This window comes from Netta rufina (genome assembly GCF_964035555.1).
Source record: "Netta rufina genome assembly, chromosome: 11".
Taxonomy (NCBI): domain Eukaryota; kingdom Metazoa; phylum Chordata; class Aves; order Anseriformes; family Anatidae; genus Netta; species Netta rufina.
The window spans coordinates 22779225-22804337 of record NC_140134.1 but is presented as its reverse complement, the minus strand read 5'-3'; the positions used below and the strand labels follow the sequence as shown (position 1 = coordinate 22804337).

The following is a 25113-nucleotide window of genomic DNA, read 5'->3' as shown; positions in this document are numbered from 1 at the left end:
CGCCCTCCGTCCGCCTGCAGTACCCGATTCCCACCAGCAGGTGGCGGCAGAGGGCGCTCGCGGGCGCCTCCGCGGCTCCCGGCCGCCTGCAGTACCCCTTTCCCACGAGCAAGTGGGGGCAGAGGGCGCCCGCGGGCGCCACCGCGCATGCGCGGCGCCCTTAAACCTGCAGTACCCACTGTCCGCCAGAAGGTGGCCGCGCTAGAGCGGCAGGCACGGCTTTGCACGTTTTTCCCGACAAAGGACGAACGATTAAAGCAGAAATTTGCACCCTCGGCCGTCAGGGAGCACGTTATCTGCCTTGTGCAGTGTGCTTCTCGCGACTGGGAGCTGGGGCAATCTGAAACGCTTTTTTTTTTTTTTCTTACCTGCAGCCCACAGCCCGAAGAGTACACTGTCTAACAGACTGCAGGACACCACACGCTCTGTCCTCTAATCTTGTGTTAAACGTCGTGGACCTCCCGCTCAGCTTCCCTACCACCTCCCCCTTGCCTCCTGCCCAACTTCCCACTTTCACAGGTGCCACCTCCGGCATCACCAAGAGCAGGGCTAGGGCCTGGCCTGGCTCTCAGCCTCCCCCTCATCTTCTCCTCCTGAGTAAAAAAAAATAGCAACATTCCTTGGAAAATAGAAGTAGCCTCAGAGTGAGGAAGGAGCACAGCCCCGGGCTCCCACACACAGGTCTGGAGCCCTGCCAGAACCAGTCCCTGTTAAGGTACGTGGCAACTGCAGCCCTTCCTGCACTGCTCTGCCACTGCCTCACACCTGTGCCACAGGGTGAGTGGTGCCACCCAACAATGTTTAACTGTGCTCTCCCTGAGTGAGGCCTGCCTGCTGCTGGCGTGCTGCTCCCAGGGCCCAGCTCTCATGCTAGGGGGCTGCCTCCTCTGATCAAGATTGCATACAACAGCCATGGGGACAAATGACTTTTTACTTAGATGTGAGTTACAAAGGCGCTTTACTAGCAAAGAACAACAGACAGACTTGCCTTATACATGTAGCTACTTTCATCATAAATACAAGGGTGTAAAGCAAAGCTAAGCCACCAATAAATTATAAAATACATATAACTCAGTGCTGTGACTGAATCTTTTAATAGTTTTTTCTCTAGTTTGATAGTGTTAGCAAAAATGAGTAGACTCCTTCCATTTTTTTTAAACTTATTTTCAAGCAACCATTTTTTTTTTTTTTCCAATTTTTGCCAATTCAAGGCAAGAGGTAAGTATTATAAGTCACCTGTTAAGGATGTTTTCCTTGATTATAATAAGGTAACTGCTAATACCTCATTACCTTGTTCCCCAATCTGACCACACCTGTAGTTTAAAAAAAATATATTTAAAGTGTTTTATTTAGAAAAAAATGGAGGAATCAATCTCTGTGCTTCAAGAGCTTGCAGAATACAGCTGCATTTTCTTAGTAATATTTAATAATGTTCCACCATTATTCTCACCATCCCCAGATCAAAGGAATGCAATTTTTAAGTCCTTCTATGGTACAGCAAATTCAGAAGCAGCTAAAGAAAAAATTAAAGAAACAAGTCAAGACCTTTATCCCATTACACATCTCTTCTTCCGATAGCAGTGGAAATCCAGTTCTGAAGTCTCCCTCTTTCAGATGATCTGCACTGTAAAGATCTACCTTCAGTTTGATATGTAAGGATGTTTTTGTTGTTGTTGTTATTGGGTTGGACCCCACATGCATCAGCATTAAAATATAGTATTTAATACAGTCTAGATGTTAGCAGGTTGAAAGACGTAATTGCTTATTAAAGAATTACAGAAAAATTATCCTCAGGAATGTAACCATTGCAAATATTGCGAGTGGCTTTTATAAGCAAAGATCTAAGCCAATGAACTAGTGCTTACATAGGTCAGAGATAAGGCAGTTCAACTTAACTCAGTAATCTGAAAGAACAGTGAAAGTGACAATTGAGTAACTTGAAATTTGCAATTAAGTGTTATGTCCCTTCTAAAAAAATTGAAATACTAAGAAGAAAACAGGGGCGGAAGAAGGGGCAGAACAAACAATTAGTTCATGATTGGATTTATTTATTTAAGAGTCTCTGTATTTTTATTGAATCTAGCAGAACAGGCAGCACCACCACTGCTGTGGTGAAAAATCCACTAAATAGTAAAACAAATGGGGACTTCGATAGAGCTAGAAAAAAATTAACTTTTTAAAGACTGACCTATTTAAGATAGTTGTCTTCCCCCAAGGGAACTTTTTGACAAGTCTGCAGGTAGAGCTTAACATTTATTGAATCAGATAAAGATACATGGAACACTGCTCTAAACTGGAAAAAAAAAATACATTTTAAATGCTTTGCAAGCAGCACTAAAAACTAACATCTTAAGATTTTTTCAGTTTCCCCTCCCAAAAGGCTTCTTTTCATCCTTATGCAGTAATAAATGTCCTCCACAGTCCTTCTATGTAATGGGCCATCTGTAAATTATTATATAGTGTCATTAAGAGAAACAAATGAAGAAAAATAAGACACTGAAGCTGTTCTATGTGTCTATAACACATAATCGTGAGTAGTTCAGCAACCATATGACACTTAATAATTCTCCAGACCCTATGCATTCTCAGCAACTGGCTTGCTGTCATCACTGCCACAAGCTCACAAACAAATGGATTACCTGGACTTCAACAATTTTTTCATTGCAGTCATTGCTGTTAGAGAGTAACTGGAGTCTGAATAAAATCTCTAACTTTTTTCCTTCATGAGGCAAATCAATAAATCAATTGCTCTATAGTGCCAATCTTTCTCTTTGTACACATAACCAGAATACAAGACTTATAAAGAACATGATTAGGCAAATAAAGCAGCCCTAAGTTTATCCTAATAATAGTTTAATCCCCAGTGCCATATAAAAATACATTCTCAGGGGACCTTCCAAGTAGAACATAAAGGTCATAAAGGTACAAGAAGCAACGCACTACAGACTCGGTCAGCACTGTCAATTCACAAGAGGTTCTTAGTCCTTTGTCATAATACATTTGATATATTTTAGCAAGGTATGGGCATATACTGATGCATAGCTAAATCATTACAAGTCATATATGCAGGTTTCTATTTATCTCCCCTTTCACAGACTTGCCAGCAGAGGTCAGTTACTTTCCATAAAATTTCTTGTTCAGAAGAAAGATCAGAAGGTTGACATTTACTTTTGCTCTGTCAAACAACTTCATGACTGCAACGCCTTCATACTGCAGCTGCAAAAGATCCTGTCAAAGAGAATACACTTATGAGTGAGTAATCCTCAACAGCTTATGACTATACAAGACCCTGTGAAACAGTAAGCTTTTGAGGAATACCCATCACAAAGCACACGGCATAAGCTAGAAAAACAAGCAAGCTAAAGACCAAATCATCGAGCAACATATTTTGCTATTTTGCATGCGCTAAGACTTTTCAGATCTTTCATCTGTGCTTACAGAAAATAAAAATTACAAAAGGGCAGAATTAGAAAGCAATTCCAAGAAAGCTGTATTTCAGATCTGGACATCGTCACGCTTTTCATTCGCGTAACAGCCACAAAGTTTAATTTTCAAAAAGGGTCTCACTTCCATATGCCTAATGTTATCATGTACCCATGAAACATTAAAGCATTCCACAGTATGGCTTTCTAAAATGCCTATCTGCCATAGACCTCTGTGAGGCAGTTTAAAACAGCAGTTTAAGTCAGAGAAATAAACAGCACCTCCATTAGTAATAAATACATGATGCTGATTCCAGCTCTCCAGTATTTATGCAGTATTTCTAGCTGCACTTTCCTCTTGTCTGTGACGCACCTGACAAAGCATTAAGACTACCTGCACCGATTCATCTCAGCAATGAATTTCTTTCAGCAGCTCTCACTCTTGACCACCACATACTGGAGAAGGTGTTCAAGTTGTGCTACCACGAAGAAACGTTGTGTGTTTTCTGAAATATGAACTTGCCTCCTGCAGCTGTAGAGTCTGGGTGATGCTGGAGTAAATATCAGAAAACTATTTCTGCTACTTTCTATAAAATCTTGGCAACGCAAGCAAAGCCATTGCTAATGCTGTATTTGGAAAAGCAATGGCAGCTTCCTCATTACTCCCCTCTCAGAACATCTGCTGTTTCTGAACAGCAGTTCTACAAAGACACATCAGTACAGCAACACGTGCTTGAGGACTGAGCAACCTGAGGTAGCCACATGAACAAGAGTTTGTGACCATCTTCAATGGATTAGAATTGGAATGAGCTACAGGTGTTCTCAGAGCACACATATGGGATATGCAAGACAGCTGTCCCTTCCAGCAGCTGATTACTGAGTGTGACACAGATTTATCTGTGCGTAGGAGCTCCCTACACAGTATAATCTGTTTCAAGATCCCTGAGACATCCACGATTAACATACCTAACGATTCCTGGGGACCAGGTTTTGGCAGACACACAGATGTAGACAGAGATGACAGACATAACAATACCAGTGCGGGAAGAAGAATGGAAACCATGCAGCACAAGTTCAGTCTGCATTCCTGTTCGGTAGCTTTGCGTAAATAAAGGTTGAGGATTCTCTAGCTAAATTAGCCAGTTGCAAGGTGGCAGAAAGACTACCCGTAAGTTACAAGTAGCTGATGTCAACACATCCAAGCCTAGCTGACTGCTGACACAGGCTCCTGATCTTTCTGCTACAGCAGAAGGCTGTTTAAAGTGCTCATGCATGTACATATATGTGCACATATATAAGCGTAACTAGCAATACAGATCAAGATCAAGCTTTCATTAGTAAAGAAACAAATTAGTCTGAATACTCCATTTGCATTGCATCTGTTTCACTTGATCATCTGTTTTTGAGACAGCTTTTCACACTGTTCAGGCAGAAAGTATGTCATCATTAAACAGGATAGTTCTTACCTGATAATGTAACATAAAGGTTTCCATCTGTACCCCCATGAATTTTGCTTTTACCTCAAAATCTCCTACTTCTTCTGTTGGACTGATTTCGAATATCACATTTTTAAACCTGTATATTTGAGAAATTAAAAATCACAGTTCATTACTGAACATGCAGTTCCTAATGACATAATTATTCAAAGATAATTTTTTAAGAATTCTATTCGTAACTTCTAATTCTATCTCCATTCGGAATGAGGCCATAAAAGCCAACAAGACCAAAAAAAGCCAACAACAAATAGAAGCCTAACAGTTTTATGTCTGGGAGATCACATCTTCATGCAAGCACAACCTACTTCAGCACACGCACATCCACACCCCATTTAGTGCAGAGTACAAAATCATTCAATTCAGGGTCGAAAAAAAAATTAGTAACAGGCCACTTGTCTATAACCTGCAAAAAACAGACCAATTTCTCAAGGCTAGCTAAATGCATCTGAACAAACTCAGGCTTGCATTAAGCTGTTTTTTCAGCAGTGAGAGTTATTAACCATAGTAGCAATTCACCTAAGGAGGTACCCTTCCATGAATGGGAGTGTGGGGCTGCAGGGGGGAAGATGGTATCATCTTTAAACCCTGTTAAACTTCTCTACCAGCGATCTGCTCCTGTTTAACCAGAAATAAGAGAACTCCTAAGTGACCAATCAATACAAGGTTTCTTGGCCCTGTGTTTTGTCTGTGTAGTCTGGCAATGTCTTCACCTTTAATAGCTAAGTCTGCCAACAATGCTAACCACTAGGCGGCCTGTCACCAACTCAGACAAATCTCAGGATGAACAGAGTGGAAAGACTCCTTGTAGCTCCAAAAAGAATTCCATTCATCAACTGCGAGCACCAAGACAAGTTATAAGAGAATGCAACAATCCCAGAAAAAGAGGGAAATGGGTAAGCTATTTAGCTCTTATAAGTCATAAAACAACACTCACTGGTTAACTTGCAGGTCCTCAATCTCTAAAAGCACTCCCTTCTCGTGAAGTCGAGCTGCTGTATATTTTAGTGAAATCTTTTTACTACTTTTGCCTTTCATCTCCCTAGGCTTCTTCGAGACCCTGGAAAAAATTGATGTTCAGTCAAACAAATAAAGAGAAGTCAGACAGCAAACATTTAATCCTATTTGGGTGAGTAGCTAAAACCAGTATAGCTGATCAACTGTGATTAACGTGGCTGATAGATGATATATTCCTACTAGTAAGTTTATCTGCAAAGCATTTGTAGCTCTAATCAGATCTTCTGACAATTTACCAATAACTTACACTACAGGAGCAGAAAATACAACACTTCATAGAAACAAGTATTATTTATCATTAGGCAAAAGAGAATGTTCTTATGGTTAACTGGTACTCTGAAAATGGACCGGTAAGTTACTTTGACACACACAGAAACAAAAAAAAAAGTGCAATTAATGATAGGATCCAAGATTACACATGCTACATATATTTAAGTATGACCTGTGGCCCTGATAGATTTAGGCTGTTTTTCATCTCACCTCCTGTTCAATCTCAGTGTACTGACCACACGTTCAATGGACGAGCCATTAAAGTTGCCCATCTTGACCCATGAGACTACTCATTACCCTGCTGCCTGTCCTTTGTCACTGCACTGGAGTTAAAATTTTCTGTGTGTCTGAGAAAACAGAAAGACCTGGCCTACCTTTCATTTCACATTCTATTTTAAACAAGGGTGTCTAATGCCAGCAATTTCAGACTAAAGGGCTAATATATTTCCCTTTTTCACAAATCCGTGCTTCACACCCTTTCCAACAACAAACCACAGTCGTCCAAACCCGTATCTGAAGTTTCCTCAAAACGGGAAGTTACTTCTGCAGCATATTCAGAGGAAAAATGGGAGAAGGCAAACAAACCCAGTTATTTTAAAAAATGTTCTTAGCCTAGTAAGGACGATGCCAATCCTTGTCAACATAAAGAAAAGAAACTGGGAAAGCAGACTTTTTTTTTTTTCAGGAAAATTGAATTGTCTTGCACCACTCCCTCTGGGACAAAAAGAGGACAACTCATGATCAGTGCTGTCATTGTAAGTAACTATGCTGTTTTCATTCTCTGCTCCAAGAAAGGACGATAGGACAGACTGACTAAGCAGCATATGCATTATCTGGGCAAACCACCCCCATTCTCTCTGGCCTCTCTACACTTCCCTCACTCAAAGGGACAAAATTCTTTCAAATATGTCTTTTTGACCCCATTTGGGACACCACCACTCTCCCTGTACTCCCCACCACTGCTGAGACCCTTCCCTGGAACCCACCTTTGCAGTGAAGAGCCTAGCCAATGAGCTTTGTGCAGATGACATTACAATTCTTTTTTAGCAAGGACCTACATGTTCTTTCTGTAAGGAGCATTTCTAGGGTCACAAGCATAGTTCTGAGATACTTACTTGCCCTTGCTAGCCAGGTTATCCAGGCAGGTTTTTATGTAGCTTTTGTAATAATCCACTTGTTCCCCATAAAAGGTAGCTTTGGAATTCAACGCACTGTATGTCTGCTGCAGCTTTACCAACTCTGCCTTTCTTCTCTGACGGTATCTACGCTGATTTCGGATATCCTACAGCACAGAGCAAGATATGCAGAGACCTACTGGTTATTGAAGCTCTCTGGCTGCTCGAGCCCAGAGCACTGAGACATACTGAGATGCACTGATCTTATTTAGCCTTCCTTCAGAATACAAGTTGTAGTAAGATTCCTCAGACACACTTGTCTCAGTTTAAGTGTCATTGCTTCTCCGTGTTGAACTAATCAACTCTACACAGCAGTTCATTCTAACCTTTTGTTGCTCTCTCAAATTTCAATGCTGTCATAGTGTATGTTAATAGTGTTATAGTATGCAATCTAAGGAAGGCAGCAATTTTTGCCTCCACCAGGTAAGAAGGGTACCTTACAAAGCAAAAACTATAACCATAACAGTGTATAGACTTCCTCATCTTTCTTTGTCAGTCAGTTATTTTTAAGCAAGTTACATGAGCAGCTGAATAAAAAACATCACATGTTCAAGTCAACTTCTGTTTTCATTTCTGATACTTAATCTGGTCTCTACGTGTGACAATTCATTCACTTTACACACATAATCTTTCCTACACAATATTTTGTCAAACGTATGATATAATAAAATGCATTATCAACATAGCAACATACAACAGCATTATCTCTCTTCCACAAGTCGTTTTGTTAACTTCCCACATCAGCATTTTAGGTATTCTTGAATGGATATATTAAAAACAAAACAAAACAAACAAAAACAATACTTAGGGTTTCTTTAGGTTATGGGCAAAAACTTCCACGCATGATAAAGTTTGTAGAGGCACTGTAACACTTTCTTAAGGTATCTCAGATTCTGGTAACACAGTCATTTGAGAAAACGTAAAATTCTCATAAAAATAAAGGAATTTTGAAATGTGAAGAGGTGGAAACACTGCAGCAAAGGGTATGCTTTGTATGTCTACCTACTGCAAAACTTATACCTCCTGAAAACTCCATGCCAGTTTCCCAACACTGCAAACTGTGGAAAAAAAATCAACTCTGACTAGGAAACCACCAACTGGCATACCTTTGCAATGTCATTGATTAGTTCCTGGTATTTATTTTTAGCATTCACTATCCCCAGTTCTGTCAGCTTCTTCAGGCCTGTCTTGATTTTCTCTTTTTTTCCCTGAAGATTTAAGTTGCTGTCCTCCCTTACAGACATGGATTTTTTCATCTTATCAGGAGTTCTGGCATCACGAATGGCCCGTTTCTGCATAGCTCTTTGATGCTCTGCTTCCTAGAAAAACAGGAAATTAGAAGCTCGTTAGCAGATTCATTTTTTTAGGGTGACAAAGAACTAGAATCAGGTCACCTGACAACTCTGACATAACATGATAAGAATTTTACTCAGTCATTCTGGTACTGACTCTGACGAATCCATGTTTGATGAACACATTCCACGTACAGGAACCAGTAGAAATCTACCTACTGTTTGGAAGTCTTCTAGATACCTATTTTCTGGCAACTCTCAGAGGACTAAGATTGACACGTACAATTTATTTCCATTACATTCCTTCCTCGTTATTGTTACATGCTGCTCCAACATCAGCAGAGACAACTTCACTACAATACATAATGCAGATTACCAAGTATACCCACATTAATCTAGATAAAAACAATTTCTCAGTCTAAAAAGAACGCGGTGAAACAAATTCTTCATACTTGCTCTGATGTAGCTGGAGTTTCCAAGATTTCAGTCAGTGTCTCCCCTGGCTGGAAGCGGATTACATCAACAATTAAGCGTTTTGTGCTGCAGAGAAACCGAGGAGAACAGGAGATTAAAAGTTTAGGCCCGAAGACCTTCAATATTGCTCTGCAATAACAACAGTTATACTTTTTTACATTGAAGTCATATCATCACTGGATGCACTTAGCCAGATGTAAATTAGACCGGACCAGAACTCCGGTAATTGATTTACTTTTTTTGAGATTGTTATATCAGTGAAAAGTTTGGAAACTGATTCCAAAAGTGCACCTCAGTGCTTTGTAACAAGTAGCAAAAGTACTCCGTGGGACTTTTTTTTTTTTCCCCCCATGTATGCTAACTGAACCAAAGTGGGTACTCGTCTCTAATTTAATAACAAACAGTCATACCTTGATCTCAGGATCAAAGATGGAGATCTGTGACTTAACCACAGCCAATGCCTAGCCTGAGACAATTCTGTCCCTGAGGCAAATGACAGCACCAAATTGTGCCTTCAGTAATTTGTAATCAGGCTAGAATTATTTCTGGCATAATGCGAAGTGCATCAACACCTTCCTTACCATTCACATCTTAGATGACTTCAGGCATGTATGTGTGATAAATCTTTACTTCTGAAATCAATGTCACCTTCTGGTGGACAGGGAAATACTGACATATCTTTCAAGAAACTGTGTTGGGTCTGTCTGAGGTGGAGTCACATTTCCCTGCAGCAGCCCACACAGTGCTGTGCTCTGCACTCGTAGCTGAAACAGCACTGGTATCACTCCAGTGTTGTGTCTATTGCTGCATAGTGCTGGCACAGCATGAGGACTCCTTCCAAGCGCCCAAGAGCCAGCAGGCTGGGGGTGAGCAAGTGATGGGGAGGGGACATCGCCAGGGCAGCTGACCTAAACCAACCAAAGGGATATTCCATAACACCTGATGTCACATTCAGAAATAAAAAGGGGGGCTCTTGTGGGGGAGGGGGCTGTTCCTCCTGAACAACCACTTTGCGTTTTGAGGCCCTGCTTCCCAGGACATGGCCGAACATCGCTCGTCGATGGGAAGTAGAGAATAATTTTTTTCCCTTCTCTCTGTGCTTCTGTGAGGACTTACTGTTTCTTTTGTTTCTTTTTCTCCCCGTTCCCTTTCCACTTTAATTAAACCTTTCTCATCTCAAACCTTGAGTTCTCTGTGTTGTATTTTCTCCCCCTTCCTCTTTGAGGAGAGGGAGAGTGAGAGAGGTGGTGGTGGAGCTCAACTGCCCACCTAAGTAAAACTACCACAGGAACCCAGGTAATTTAACGTTATTTTTTGGAGATAAAATTCTTTTCTAAGAGATCATTGCTCCATCTAGGCCAAGTGTAAGCAGATCTGCAAAATTCTCAGTTAAGCTATCTAGAATCTGAGCAGGAACGCATCAGAGGTGGTGAATGCCTAACTGCATACCAGGTAGTTGCTCTATAAATCCCAGCAACAGGGATTTGCTTAAAACTGGCAAAGAGTCAATATTAAGTCCTCCCAATTTAAAAATAAAATAAAAAAAAATTGGCAATAATGAAATCACTGTCTATTCATTGCTCTACTTTGATCAGTCTACAAACACCTCCATTTCCCAAAAAGTTATTAGTCTTCCTCTATCAGAGTCAAGTCTGGGACAGAGAATGCAGAGGGTACAAAAGAGCATCATAAACCAAAAAAGGTGAGCGGCATCACTCATATCATAATCATAGAATGGCTCGGGTTGGAAGGGACATTAAAGATCATATAGTTCCAACCCCCCTGTCATAGGCAGGGGCATCACCCACTAGATGAGTTTGCTCAGCTACATAGACACTATCACTGTCTTCCACTTCGCTAACAGGATAAAGACTTAGTCTACTCAAAGGCTATATAAATCAGCAAATTCCATAAGAACTAGCAATTTCAGCAGTACAGCATCACATATGCTAGGCATTCAGTTACACATAGCATTTCCTTATGTCACATGTATTCTATTGAAAAAATACACAAAGGGCATTATATAGGCAATCTTAATTTTACATCAATAAACCTCAGAGGTAAAAGTAAATTGTGATGAATGCTATGAGTTATTTACAATGAATAAATCCAACTGCTGTCATCATCACACTTGCTCACAACTGGAATATTTTCTGTTTTGGAATGTTTTCCTCTCTGAAATCATCCAAGATACGCTTTTAAAGAGTGACAAATTCTACAGTGACAAAGTACTAGCAAGAACAAGTTTAAAAGCCACAGCATTTAAACAACATGGCTACAAGTTCAATGCATTTTGAGTAACAGTACCACATTTGCTTGATTTAAACTTCAGTTCTCCTACTTTCACATGCAGATTAGCTGTGAAAATTCAGGTTCTACTCTTCCCCTTCTCTTGAGAAACATACTGGGTAGTTTATCTTTCACTTACTTCAGCAGAATTGTCCTTGCATCCATCTCTGCGTTTTCATCACCAGGAACATCAAATTTATTAGTGAGCGTGAGAGAAACCTCTGTCTTTGCTAGCATCTCCCTGTTGGGGTCATTAACGTTGCCAGACCCTTCCCCTGTCAAGCAAAAAAAGATTTTATATACTACATCATTCTTTATGTTCATGACTACTACGGCTTCACATTTTTTCCCCGACATAACAGACCTTAGAAAAACTACATTGTTTCCTTTACTGTCAAAAGTTGTTGCAATACTAGCACTTGAAAACATCTTCAATATATCAACGGACATTTTCTTCACAAATTGAGAGACTACACACACCGGAAAGGCACCACATAATCTCTAGTTTATATGCCTTAAGGGTGATGTGTATGTATTACACACTATCTCAGCATCTTACTCTCTACCAAGAAGAGTAGCCGACCAAAATACTTTATAAATTAAAATATCAGTGCGTCTTTCTGACCACATCCTCACTAGAATGAATTTTCCAAGCAAAAAGCAAAGCCTTTGTTGGCAACTAAGCTTGTACTCTCCTAATAAACAAAAGTAAGCTGTCCTGTCACAATGAATTTTACCTGTTCCAACTGTAGCTGAATTTTCATCAGAACAGCTGTTAGGATGCTTTTTTGCTCCCCCTTATGCCCCCTTTTTAAAAGGCTGTAGAAATATTAAACTGAGACATTAACCACAGCAACCATACACACACAGGAGAAATGAAACGGTGAAGGAGGGTAAATTCTAGTTAAACTCAAGGTTTAGGTTCTCTCTGATAATACTTCTGTTTTGTGAGTGCTCAGAAGAAAACGTGCTAGCAATTACTCCTTTAGAACGTTCCAAACTTCCTCAACAAGCAACTTTTTAACTATTTTTGCATCCTCTCAGAAAAACCGTGTCCATCCATCCCCAAAGCCCAGCAGACAGATTTCACGCTCCCAAAAGCTGCACCATAAAAACCAAGAGCTGCAACATTAAAAAAAAAAAAAAAAAAAAAAAAGGAGAGGCTTGTGAAACTTTTCAGTTTGTTATACCATGAAGAACTGAACTGTGGCTCAGGTAGCATTTTAAAAAATTTCCACAGATTTTAACAGTGAAGTTAGTTTCTTCTTCCCTCCAGCCCAAAAAAAAGAGAAAAAAGAAAATTCTGTATCAAACGCTCAACACCATATAGAAAACACTCAATAGGATGGAAAAAAAGTTATGCCAAAGATTGCTATAGGGACACATGTTGTTTAATATATTTGTTAATCAACTCTGAAGAGGAACATAAAGATCTCCATAACAGATGATAAATCTTTGCAAACAAGCTAGGACACACAAAGAAATGGCTCCAATGTAAGGGAACAAAAAACATTTCTAAGTTTCTGTCCATCTTCTAGAAATGGGAGTGGTGCAAGGTGACGGGATTGGGGACAAAAAGAAAGAAGAGAGATGTTTGTGTTTGTTTTTTTCCCAGGGTCACAACTTCTGCACTCAGAGGAATAAACTGGAACAAATTTGCTGCTCCTTCTTTTTTAGATTACGTACTTCCAGATAACCAGTGATACCAATGGTGACTTTTTTTTTTTTTTTTTTTTTTTTGAAACACTGCACTTCTTCACATCATCCAAGGAGGTAATATCACACATTTCTTAGGTAAAATAAAATAGGTCACCTATTAAGGACTCAATTGTAGGAACTTCTCCAAGATCATCCAGCAACTCGTGAATTGGATCATTGTGCTCAGGAGCAATTGCATCTTGATGGTCTAAAAGCAGCTAGATGAACAGAAAAAACATTTATGTTGTTAATCATAAAACCTTTTCTAGACAGAAGAGTTACATGACTTTGCACTGGTGTATTTTAGAAAAAGATCTTACTTTGCTAAACTCCAAAGCTGCAATATCACCATTCAAAATTGTGCCATTATCACATACTCACATACTTTTGAAATAATTTTTAAAAAATTACCAAATTACTGAATTCTATAAACTTACAAGCTCTTGTACACTACAATCAAATGACAACTTTCATTTTTGTATTTGGTTACTTCAAGTTTCAACCAGAATCTTTTTTTTTTTGTGAGGACTACTTACAAGGAGCAACTGCAGCTAATGTATACTTACAGTGTGCGTATTGATGATTTCACCAATAGAAATATAAATAACTGGTTTAGTAAGAGTCACCAAGTCAGAATACTCATCAATATTAAATTTATCCTGCAATTCAGGGACCTCGCAGGCTGCCTGAAAAAAACGTCTTAAAAAAAAAAAAAAAAAAGAGGAGAAAAGAAGAACAAGTCACAAGACCTATCAAGATCATCAACTCTCCCTGATAAGCCCAAATCACTCTTCTTTAAACTATGGTACAGTATAGCATCCTACAGTTGGTCAGCTTTACTTTATTACATGAAAAGTAACCTAGTAAAATTCAACTATTGTCATTGGCCATGTGGGCACTGTTTTTTTTTTCAGCATCAGCAGGAAAGGGCTATGGTTCTTGTGACCTTGTTCACACATCCCGTCTTTGCTGCAATTACACCCCTCACTCCCAGCAATCTCTAGTTTTCTTTCTTCCGAAAGATGAAAGGTGTATGATGACAATTCTTGAATGAAAAGCTTCTTCTACTACATGAACGGCTAATTGCCAGCCTGCTTTATTCCTAAGCACCATTTAGTTTTCACAGGAAAGCAGGGTTCATACAGGAAAGAATGCATGTCCACTCTAGTTGCTCATGGCCACAGTGTCACAATAAACACACACACAAAAAAAACTTTATTCTAGAAACTTGCAAGTCAAAACACACCTGAGGTAGCAATCTCATTAATATACTGTGTATTGTTCATAAATTCCAGGTCCACATTTTACCTGGCACTATCACTGATGCTTATGGAAGTCTGAGGTGTAATCTCTTATTTTCAACAAACTGCATATTTGACAGGGATGGAATTTATCATATTTAATATTAATTTTCATCCCTTTTTATTTGCAACATTATCCCCGCCACCCTTCTCAACTTAAATTGGCTAAAGTCTTCTACCTGAACTTCTGGTACGACTGTGATAGATACTCATTAATGATGCTTAGATGTGCATTGTCTCCCATGAACATTTTATTGGATGCAGCATGCTGCAACATCTTTGCAATGGAACCAAGGTTTCTGCGTTGATCCGTGGTCAGCTGACCTCCAGCTGAAAGATCAATGATGTCAAACGCATCTGGAGCAACAATGGCTGGATTCATGTAGCGATAATAGAGTAAGTTGCCAACAATCTAGGAAAAGTTGAGCAGAGAAGAAACACATCAAGAAATTGGTATAGGCTCCCAGTGAATTTTACTGAAACTTCTCCAAATGAGTTTTGGCAAATTATTTTATTGTAAGCATTAGGTCCCTTCCAAGATAAATGGTATACTGTGCTGCTGTGTACAAGCATATGCTATAAAGAATCTAGCATTTATATATGAAGATGCAGTGGGACAGTCAACACAAAAACTATTAGTTCCAGGACAATACAGCTGCAGATATTTCTATGCATGAAGATTTTATATTTTAGCCTATAAAAACATATATAGGCAGACAATATTACAGACTACAATGAACTACTCATGAGCATACGATCGTCTGTCATGAGAATTAAACAATTCAGTTTAACAGAGGTCAGAACGACCGTAGTATAGAGGAACCTGGTACTGCTGTCCCATAAGGAACAAGAGCTAATTCTTAGAGATGCGTGCAGAACTGACCATCTCCAGCAAATCAAAAAGTGAAGAAGCATTGTAAACCAAGGAGTTAAACTGAGAAAATAGCAGCTACTTTCCACCCCTTCTACAAATTCCTTTTCTCTTTCAGAATAGCTTGTATAAGCCAGCAACATTTTCAGCTACAGACTACCACTTAAAATTAAGTGAGAGTAACGGAGAAATCATTTAATCCAGAGGTAAGAAACCCAGAAGTATAGAAGATGAATGGCCTTGGGCATTTCAAAATCCCATTTACCTCATTAAATGTGAGCAGCAATAAAAATAAACTTCATGGAACCAAAAATAAAGATGTCCCATTATTCATACTCTCTTACATATACTTGTAACCTGTATTTGGTATTTTGCCTAAAGTAATTACAGCAACGAAAAGGAATTAGTCCAGCATGCTGATGTAAAGCAAAAGTTCTCACACCGCATGCTCTAGTATTTTCTGGTGGTTCACAGAAATTTGTAGAGGGCCAGGTCACAGAATCTTGGCTTCTCCTGCTTGACATGTGACTTGAATGCACAGTAGAGATCAGAGGACTGAAGAAAAAGCTGAAAACAGAGAAAAAGCCTCGCCATTGCTAAGCAGCCCGGGAAATTATTAACTGCTTTCAGAGTCATGTTTCTGACAACTGTTTCATGCAAGCTCCTGCTGTACTCTCCCAGATGACATCACAGGATTACAACAGTTAAACTGTTTACTACTGGTCATAAGAAAATACATCTGTGAGAGAAACCATATTAATAATATTTAAACTTACAGGGGGAGAGGAACAGTACTACATAGCTAGCTTTGGGTCCTAACAAATCTACGAGCAGTCATTGCACACAGCTGCAGTTTTGACTTTCATGTGGACCATTACATTGTTTCCACAAAGATTAATAAAAACCGCAGTTTTCCACCTAAATTTACAGATGGAAAAAATTAATTCACCTTCACAGAAAGAATCGATGCCTCAGAATGGGAAAGCACAGAACTAGAAGAGAGAAGAAAACAGCATTCAGATTGGTAATTATTCTGTAATGAAGCAGAGGCAGAGAAGCTTAAAGAGACATTGTCAAGTATTTTAAGATCCAAGCTGTTTTTTTATCAACAAGCAAAGCATTCACAGGCATAAAGACCTTCAAAATTACAAAAAGCCATAAAAACAAATAAATTTCAATGAAAGCCACAAAGCTATACTCATCTGGGAGTGCCTACTGTTAGAATTTTTTTTTTTGTTCTCCATACCTACTGAAATGCAAAATACAAAATTGACCAGACATCACGAAAAACAACACTGTATGTTGCTGCTAAAATACACTAGAGTATCTTAGATAAGGTTAACTAGGAATAACAGATTTGCATGCAGACCTTTTAACTTGACATTGTCTCTTTAAGGAAAGAGCAGCTGGCTCTGATCATACCAGCAAAACCAAGATTTATTTTCCAGGAGCAAGAGTACCCCAAGAAACCTAAAGGACACAATGCCCAAGATACTAGAAGCAGAGCAGAAGCAGTGGGATGCCTCCTTCTGACATTATATTACATCTCAGATGACGTACACGTGAAGCTAAAAATCAAAGGCAATGTAAAACATTTTATATCCATAATAATAAATAACCTGTATATAGGTTTGCATATGCTCCTCACCACACATACACCCAACAAAGGATAAGAAAAAGATGCATTTACCACAGCCAATTTGGCTGACAATTATTCACAAAATGTTCAGCTCCTCACCTTCAGAAGTTCATCCTCACCAGCATCAGGAAACTTCTCATACAGGGAATCTTTCAGTACCTTGGCAATGAAACGCATTCCATAACTTCAAAGGAAAGAAAAGGCAATTAAGACTGCTGCAAGCATGAAGCTACCACCAATAACTTCTACAGGATAAAACTATGGTACAGCAGACTTACGGGATTTTGTCGACTGAACTAACAATGGCAGACAGGAACTTGTCTGTCACCGTCCTCATATTTCTGATTGAGGCATCCAGGCGGGTCCTTACCTCTTCATGATTTAGAGCTTGTTCAGGTGTAACATCATATGGCAGTTTGCTATTTGAAAAAGTCAAATGTGAAGGTGAGTAGTCCTCACATTAGCCTATTTCTGTTAGTGCTACGCAGAATTTCTCACTTGACACAGAAACAAGCCTACATTCACTGCCTGTCAAGAGCTGTGCATTACCTTCAATTAACAGTCCAGGCACTGGAAGAGCTAAGGATTTTTTGTTTTCATTTCCTCTGCTCTCCTTGCAATAGCCATTGTGAGAAAAAGCCCAGCTAACTCAGAACTGTCCCTTGTTGTCCAGCATACCAACATGCACACTAGGCCAAAAAAAGTGCCTTCTGTGACAAAGTAGCGTCTCAGGTTGCAAATAAATTGGTGAAAGAGCAAGCTGCACATTTCAACACTAAGATGATAAAAAAATCATGCAGTGTGGTGTGTTGAGAGTTGGCTTTTACTTTGTATGCTTTTTTCCCCTTTCTTTTAAAGTACATTAAAAAAAAGAAAGAACAAAGACTGACATCGAACTGATTCTCAATTAATTTTTCTTCCTATGATTTCTTCTAGCTTAAAAGGCATCTCATAGCTAATTATCGATTCAAAACAGGCAAAAAAAAAATTTCTCCTTCCATCTTCAGGATATTCCCTTCCAATACTCTCAGCACCACCAGTACGTGATCTTTACAACTTTCAGAAGAAAGCCATCTTGAGGAGATTGAAAAGACAGCATCAGCTGGACAGATGCACACAGTGAAGCCATGGATGATTAACAGAAATGATTAACAGAGCAATGCACAGCAGCTGGACAACGCTTAGAAAAACATAGTAGTAACAGTTCCCATACCTGGCTTCACCAGTCTGAGATTCCATCTGGTTAACCCAAGACTTGTAAATATCCACCGGATCAGTTTTGATATTGAGTGATTTGTCATCGATGATTTCCTTCACAACTGGTGCCAGGATCTGCCTTAGTGCATTCTGACCACGGGCACCACGGTTGAAACTTACCACCATTTTAATAACAGTAGGATTCCCAGTCACAATTTCATGTATTTGGTCTACTTTTGATCTGAAGAAGAAAGAATCAATATTAAGTACAAGGTATGCGTAATTCTACTGGCTTTCGGTATGCTTCTTAGCACCACCATCAGGAAACAGATGATGGTTTTGTATTAAAATCTCAATACATCAATAAACTGCAACACTATGTAAGAATAATACTGCAACAATTCTCAAGACAGACTAGGCGAGGAACCTTATGACCACCACCTGGGAATTCCAACATGACTCGTCAGTAGGCACGTCAATGACAATTACTGTAAATCCAATTGTATGCTCTATTAGAGAACAGTGCAAAAATATAGATGAAATAAAGGGTGTTTTACATAGACAGAAGAAAAAGACCTGCAGGCTTCTTTCAGTATTTAAAAATAAGCACGTAACAGAAGCCATACCTAGTATATAACTATTGTAAATACACCGAAAGATAATAGAGCATCAGCGTTTTCCTAAACAACTACTCTCAACATGATCTAACTTAAAGAAGTTTGTTTGGTTGGTTTTTTTGCGCTGTTTCAGGTCACATGCCATCTTCATATTTAAAAAAAACTTTTAAAATGCTTAAAAAGTAATCTCCTCCAGTACTTCATGTGCATTCTTCTTCACAGCAAGCTGTGCAACTCTGCATCATAAAGAACTTAAGTCACGTAATATCAAGCTCCTGAGGCTCAAATGACCAACCAAAATATGCCTGAGGGCAGCCAGAGTCCCTAAGTCAATAAAAATGCCAACAATAAAGCTTCTCATTTTCAGCCTTCTCATAAGTGTTTTGAAAATCCAGAGAGCTTAGCATTACGCTCTGTCTCTGGCTTGTAAAGCCTGAGTTTGCAGTTTGTTGAAAGTTTTTGTAAGCAGACATTAAAGAATTCAGATTAGAATGAATTTTAGGAAGATTTTGCATTGGATAAAAAATAGCTGCCTTGTTGAGAAGTGAAATCTTGACTAAAAGATTTCACTTGTAGTGAAATGGCTTCATTCCTAATGGACAAGCTTCTTTCTAGACTACAAAAATGAATAATGTGAAATGGAAAGAGCAGAATGCAGGGACAGCTCAGCATTATCTGCATAGTAGCATGAGACACCATGTGAAAACTGCCTCAGTTCTAGAAACTGCAAAAACTGATTCGACAGCAAGGCCATGCCATATGCTACCACATACTTGATCTCTTCCTGCAATGCTGTTTGAAAAAGCCGCAGTAACAGATATTCTTCTCTCTGATTGGATGCATAGTTATACAATGTGAAGATGACAGAATCCATGAACTTTGTAGATTTGTTTTGAGGCATCTGGAAAATCAGTTTGGCCAAGTAGGTTGGGTTAGTCTGTAACAAAAATAAAAAATGCTTAGTGCATGAGTCCACGAAGGCCAGTATCATGAAGAACTACAGTGGTCCAAAACAATAGTGTACAAGCAAAGACTCTGCCAAAACATGTAAGCCTCTATGACAAGACGAATGCTCTACCAGCACTAGATTCTCCATACCTGAAGTAAGTAGAACAGATGCTGATAGGCTTCCAACTTTTCTCTCTTCTCTTTGCTCAAAGCTTTCAAACCTCCCCTTTGTTTGTTCAGCATCATCATGTCAGAGAGCTGTTCCTTGTTCTTCTTGGTAAGCTTTTTGCTATGCGAAACAACATCCTGGAAGGAACAGACAGGGACAGATTCCACTCTAAATATTTAATAGCATGCAATATTGGAAAAAAAAAATGCATCTGAGAGCCCACTTGCTTGGATGTGGAAATGCAGTGTCAAGGGCTATTGAAGCAGAGCATTATTTCCTACAGCAGTGCTTTCGCTGTTTTGTTCCCGACTTTCTGAATTTGTTGAGAACCACAGAAGGGCTAGTCGCCCTTGGCAGCAATTACTATCAGAGCTGGTAGCATCCTAAAAATGTCTGAGAAAAATCTTTCTTTTTAAATTGGGCTTTAATCCTCAAAGTCCTGTTTTATATTTAGCTACCTCTACATACTCAGAGAGCAATGACGCTTTCTGCTGCAGGCACAGGCCCAAGAACTGGAGCCTCCTTCAGACATGAGTTTTACTACCATGATTCAGACTTCAAACTGGGACACGGCTAGCGTCATGCCATTCAGGACCAAATGAAAAGCCGACTGGAACTTCATCTTGAATAAAAGGCACTGCTGTATCAGGGAGACTTTTTTTTTTTTTTTTTGCATGAAATTAATTATCAGCAAAGTGACAGAGGGGACCTCCTTTAATAAAAAGCTCCAAGTGGCATAAGCATATTTTCAGCCTCTGAAATCACCTCCCTCTCTGCTATAGCATCCAAAGTAAGAGAAACTAAAATACGTAAGCTAGTGTGCAACCAATTTAACGAAAAATGAGCAACAAAACAGGTCTGAAAACCTTCAAACATACAATCTGTTGCTTTCATTGGGTCAGTGTAGTCTGGTATGGGTTTTCTTTTCTTTGTGTTTTTTTTTTGCCTTTTTTTTTTTTTTGGTAATGCTTCAGGTCTTGTTTCTTCTTCTACAGTTGTCCTTCTAGGGATACATACTAAGTAAGTGGAATGGAGTAAGAACTTACTGGGAGTAAAATCTGTAAGTCTGGGGCAATATTTTCCGCTGGGTCAGAGCAACTGAGACCCAAGGCCAGGAGCTCTCCATGCTAACTGCCGCTGGGCTCAGTTCATTCTGTAGTTGGTCTCCCATCAGCACATTTCCTACCTGCAGTGTAATTTTGTTTTTCACTAGCAGCCCAATTTTGATGTCCATGAGATTGAGGTCATTTTCAAGTTGCTGATTGGATCGGATCAAGGTTACAACTTCTTCACGGAGTTTCATTAGCTCAAGCTCCTCCTGAAAATCTTGGTCACTCTGATCAAGCAAGTGGACAAATTTCCGAACCACAGCCATAGGTGGGTTTTCAGCATTAACTAAAAACAAGAAATAAAACATCAGGTCTTATCAATGTTTAAATAGCATGTCAAGAAGCAACCAAGCCAGGAAAAAATAACACCACCTGTCACCTTCTGACAACACCTGTAATTTCTTGTTTTGAGTAAATCATGACAGAATCGAACAGTAAAGAATTAAAAAGCTATCAGGCTACAGTAGTCCACATTGCTGAATTTACCTCACTAACTGTGGTTCTATTTCTCAGCAGCGGAAGCAATATCTGGAATCAAGTTTTCAAGTCTCAAGAACTACCTACTCTCTGAACTTCATCCCAATTGATCTTCTTAACTGTCTGGAAGTCATACATCACGCTAGCAATATCCCTTGCAAACAGAGATTCAAGGCACATTACACTCTGCTCTCATGAGACCCCAACTGAAGTTCTATGTTCAGCTCCACGAACACAGTTCCATGTCCCCATCATAAGGACATGGACCTGTTGGAGCAACTCCAGAGGAGAGCTATGAGGCTGATAAGAGGGATGGAACACCTCTTCTATAAAGACAGGCTGAGGGAAATGGGGTTGTTCAGCCTGGAGAACAGAACGCTCCAGGGAGACTTTATACCAGCCTTCCAGTACCTGACGTGTGCTTACAAGAAAGCTGGAGAAAGACTCTTTGCCAGGAGTGTAGCGATAGGACAAGGACTAATGGTTTTAAACTACGAGAGTAAACTTAGATAGATATAAAGAAGAAATTCTTTAGTCAGAGGGTAGTGAGGCACTGGAACAAGTTGCCCAGATAATTTGTGGATGCTCCTTTCCTGGAAGTGTTTAAGGCCAGGTTAGATGGGGCTTTGAGCAATCCAGTCTAGTGGGAGGTGCCCCTGCCCGTGGCAGGGGGATTGGAATTTAAGGTCCCTTCCACTGCAAAACATGCTATGATTATTTTTATTCTCTTAGCAATACTTACTGAGGGTTTTGTAGTCTTCTCGTGCTTTGTTTGCTCGGATAAAGGCTTGAATTTTTATAACATCATTTATCTAGGATGTAAAAAGAAACAAAATTTGAACTTTTTCAGGAAAGAGTAAAAATGTTAAATACTGAATTCATTTAACAGGACAGCCTCTTACGTGATCTCTGAAATACTGCAGACGATCTCTGTAACGCCTTCTGGCTTGATACATCCTGGTCATTGACTGAATCTATAGAAAAGTAACCAAAATAAGTCAGATACAAGACTTTTCCACAGAGATTACTACCCAAAAGGTTTCTAAATAAATAAGCGAATCAGCAGAGCCTTCGCTACCTTCACTACTTGGTCCTTGTGTGCTCGGAGGTAATCCAAACGGATTTGATACGCTTTCCTCTGTTTATAGCCACGCCACTGAGACTGAATACAGAAAAAACACATGCTTACTTTACTTTTCAAATTAAAGAGAAGTAACTATAATCCTAAGGTTCTTTCTGCTGCTCAGCTACCAACTTCCTTTTTGGCTAAGTAAAATGTAATGGAGACATGCTTATCATACAAGAGATATACAGTAGAAAATATACAGTGAAGCACTATCTATTTATTCCACCAACTGTAACCATGAGAGACTTACCCTATGAAGAGCCTGGGCCTTCAGAAACACAGTTAGAGAAGTATATAGTATACTAGCTGGTATATAACTAAGCAATCAAATTCACATAAACTGTTCTACATGAGGGCCAAGTGGCAGATGCTATGCTAGAAAGTAGAGTGATGTAGAATTGTAAGCCTTTAGAGTGGACTAATTACCGCTGATTCTTAGAACAGAAGTATTCTTAGAACAGAAGTTAGGCAAGGGATTGGACTAAAAGTGAGAGTGTTATTTTAATGAATTGGATTTTATTATTAAATACTTGTAAAGAGCATGTGCGCTATTTAGGCAGGAACAAACACACATACACAACTCAAAGTGTTAATAGGGTGCAAAGCATGTATTTCATTTGCACACATTTCAGTTACAACACCGGAGAAAGATTTTTTTCATTGTTCTCCTGTAAATGTGCCCAACTTCATGCTGAATCATCACACTGTCTCTTTAATGCCCTCAATTCTCCAAATCCCTGGATAAATGAGAAGAGACTCTACCCAGGTATACTGAAAGCTATGTTACTTCTCCTGAATTCATTAGGAATCACAGTAATTATTCATCCCATGGTATTATCAACATGAAGACATATGGCATACTTTGTTTTGTGCTAGTCCCAAAAAACACAACCAGATGATAAAGCAGAAAGTAAAGTTTCCTCAAACGTTTTCTCCTCTCTGCAGCTCTGCCTGAGGAGACTTTATCGCTCATATGTAAAATAGAAAAGCAAACTATACGAAGACTCTTTGGAAGGAAATGCCTTTAGATAATTTGCAAAATGAGGTTGAGATAATTTTGAGTTACAACTGTTTGAGTGAACAGAAACAGTCAATAAGTGTGTATATAGAGAGCAACTGATGAGTACTAGTTTGAAGCAGAATTAAAGGAAATCCTTACCTGGATACAAGTGATTGCTGGGACTTGTTTCTTCAAAAAATTCATTCTGGAATTGAATTCCTGGCGAACAAGATATCCTCGACAGCAAGCCTGAAGTTTTGTAATCAGGTTCTCGTTGGCCAGCCACAACTGCTCTCGGTTGTATGCCGCAGTGACACCAGATATGGTGCTCTGGTTTAGTGTTATAGTAGGAAGAGCCAGAAAGAAAGAATGGTGATACGAGAAATAGGATGTTACAGTAGCTTTCTGTACTTCGCTCAAGAGAAACTTCCAAGTTGCCTTTCAATAAACAGCAATACCACAGTCCTGTACCCCTTTACCAACAGGACAAATTTTCTGAAAAAGGACAAGGAGTTTTTACACGCAAAGGCTGGTGGTGCACAGTGAACTAAATGAGTTACAAAGCTTGTTAACATTACTACTGCATTGAAACTACCTCTTAAGAGTTGCATTAAGGACTGGAACAGTGGGAACTTCAACTTTTCAGAAAAATAGCGCATGTTTTCTACCCTACCTGTATCTCCTCCCGTGACAGTTGTGTGTCATTTTGCACAAATCCATCTGGTTCATCCCATCCTCCCTCTTTGGTACGCAGGTTATGATAATAATTATAGCCTCCTCTCACCCAGAGTTTCACCCATTCACTGCCATTGCCCCCTAAAAGCAGAAACTAGTGTAAGTATCAAAACCAGACATGTCTTATCTTTCCCATACACAAATATTACAATAAGGAAATAAACACGTACAGTTGTTTCTTCCTCCAAGCAAGAGAAGGAATGTCTGCGACCCTAAGGAACTAATACAAGAACTACCTAAGCACAATGCATTCTACAAGTAGAGGATATTTCACTGTTTACTTTTTTTTTTTTCTTTTTTTTTTTTTTTTAAATTTAGTTTACCAGCTAGACTCAGTTTCCTATAACACAAGACTCCAGCAACAAGACACCCATAAGACAAGATTTCTCCCTACAGGTTTTTTTTCCATCTTGTTTCCATTCTGCATGCAATGATTTTGGATTTATTGTGCTAACAATTAGCTACTTGTGATTCACCTGTTGCCATTTTTCCGCTCTTGACTTCTGCCAGCTCTCGCTGGTACGTTTCAGCACATTCTGGAGTGACTCCATATAGCCCAACATCCGGTGAACGCAAGGTACTCAGGGTATGGCCAACATCTCCACGGTCTACTGCTTCATTAATGGCCAGAATTCCTAAGGAAACTTTGACAATACAAGGAAGCAAGTTACCTTGGCATTCAGGGGCTTAGTGACTCAGCAAAGACAAAACAACAGAATAGAGCAAGGCAACAGATGCACGCAGAAACTGTGTGTGTGTACACAAATACTCAATTGTACATATACATATATACA

The 25113-nt window shown here is 39.4% G+C and overlaps 1 protein-coding gene across 2 annotated transcripts in view; it reads right to left on the bottom strand.

Moving 5' to 3' along the window:
* Positions 1 to 950: 950 nt before the first annotated feature.
* The window catches only part of IQGAP1 (IQ motif containing GTPase activating protein 1), a 61378-nt gene continuing 37215 nt past the window's right edge, over positions 951 to 25113 (bottom strand). For both annotated transcript variants that reach the window (XM_084293301.1, XM_084293300.1), the window contains exons 17-38: positions 24796 to 24963; positions 24258 to 24400; positions 23744 to 23914; positions 22537 to 22620; positions 22361 to 22432; positions 22201 to 22270; positions 21059 to 21267; positions 19854 to 20009; positions 19529 to 19692; positions 18155 to 18379; positions 17220 to 17360; positions 17041 to 17125; positions 14611 to 14843; positions 13697 to 13829; positions 13246 to 13348; positions 11572 to 11707; positions 9122 to 9209; positions 8484 to 8696; positions 7318 to 7484; positions 5853 to 5975; positions 4889 to 4997; positions 951 to 3228 (exon numbers count right to left, since the gene is read on the bottom strand). In XM_084293301.1, coding sequence (XP_084149427.1) covers positions 3115 to 3228; positions 4889 to 4997; positions 5853 to 5975; positions 7318 to 7484; positions 8484 to 8696; positions 9122 to 9209; positions 11572 to 11707; positions 13246 to 13348; positions 13697 to 13829; positions 14611 to 14843; positions 17041 to 17125; positions 17220 to 17360; positions 18155 to 18379; positions 19529 to 19692; positions 19854 to 20009; positions 21059 to 21267; positions 22201 to 22270; positions 22361 to 22432; positions 22537 to 22620; positions 23744 to 23914; positions 24258 to 24400; positions 24796 to 24963 — 3107 coding nt within the window. In that variant the 3' untranslated portion in view covers positions 951 to 3114. The remainder of the gene's footprint in view (positions 3229 to 4888; positions 4998 to 5852; positions 5976 to 7317; positions 7485 to 8483; positions 8697 to 9121; positions 9210 to 11571; positions 11708 to 13245; positions 13349 to 13696; positions 13830 to 14610; positions 14844 to 17040; positions 17126 to 17219; positions 17361 to 18154; positions 18380 to 19528; positions 19693 to 19853; positions 20010 to 21058; positions 21268 to 22200; positions 22271 to 22360; positions 22433 to 22536; positions 22621 to 23743; positions 23915 to 24257; positions 24401 to 24795; positions 24964 to 25113) is intronic.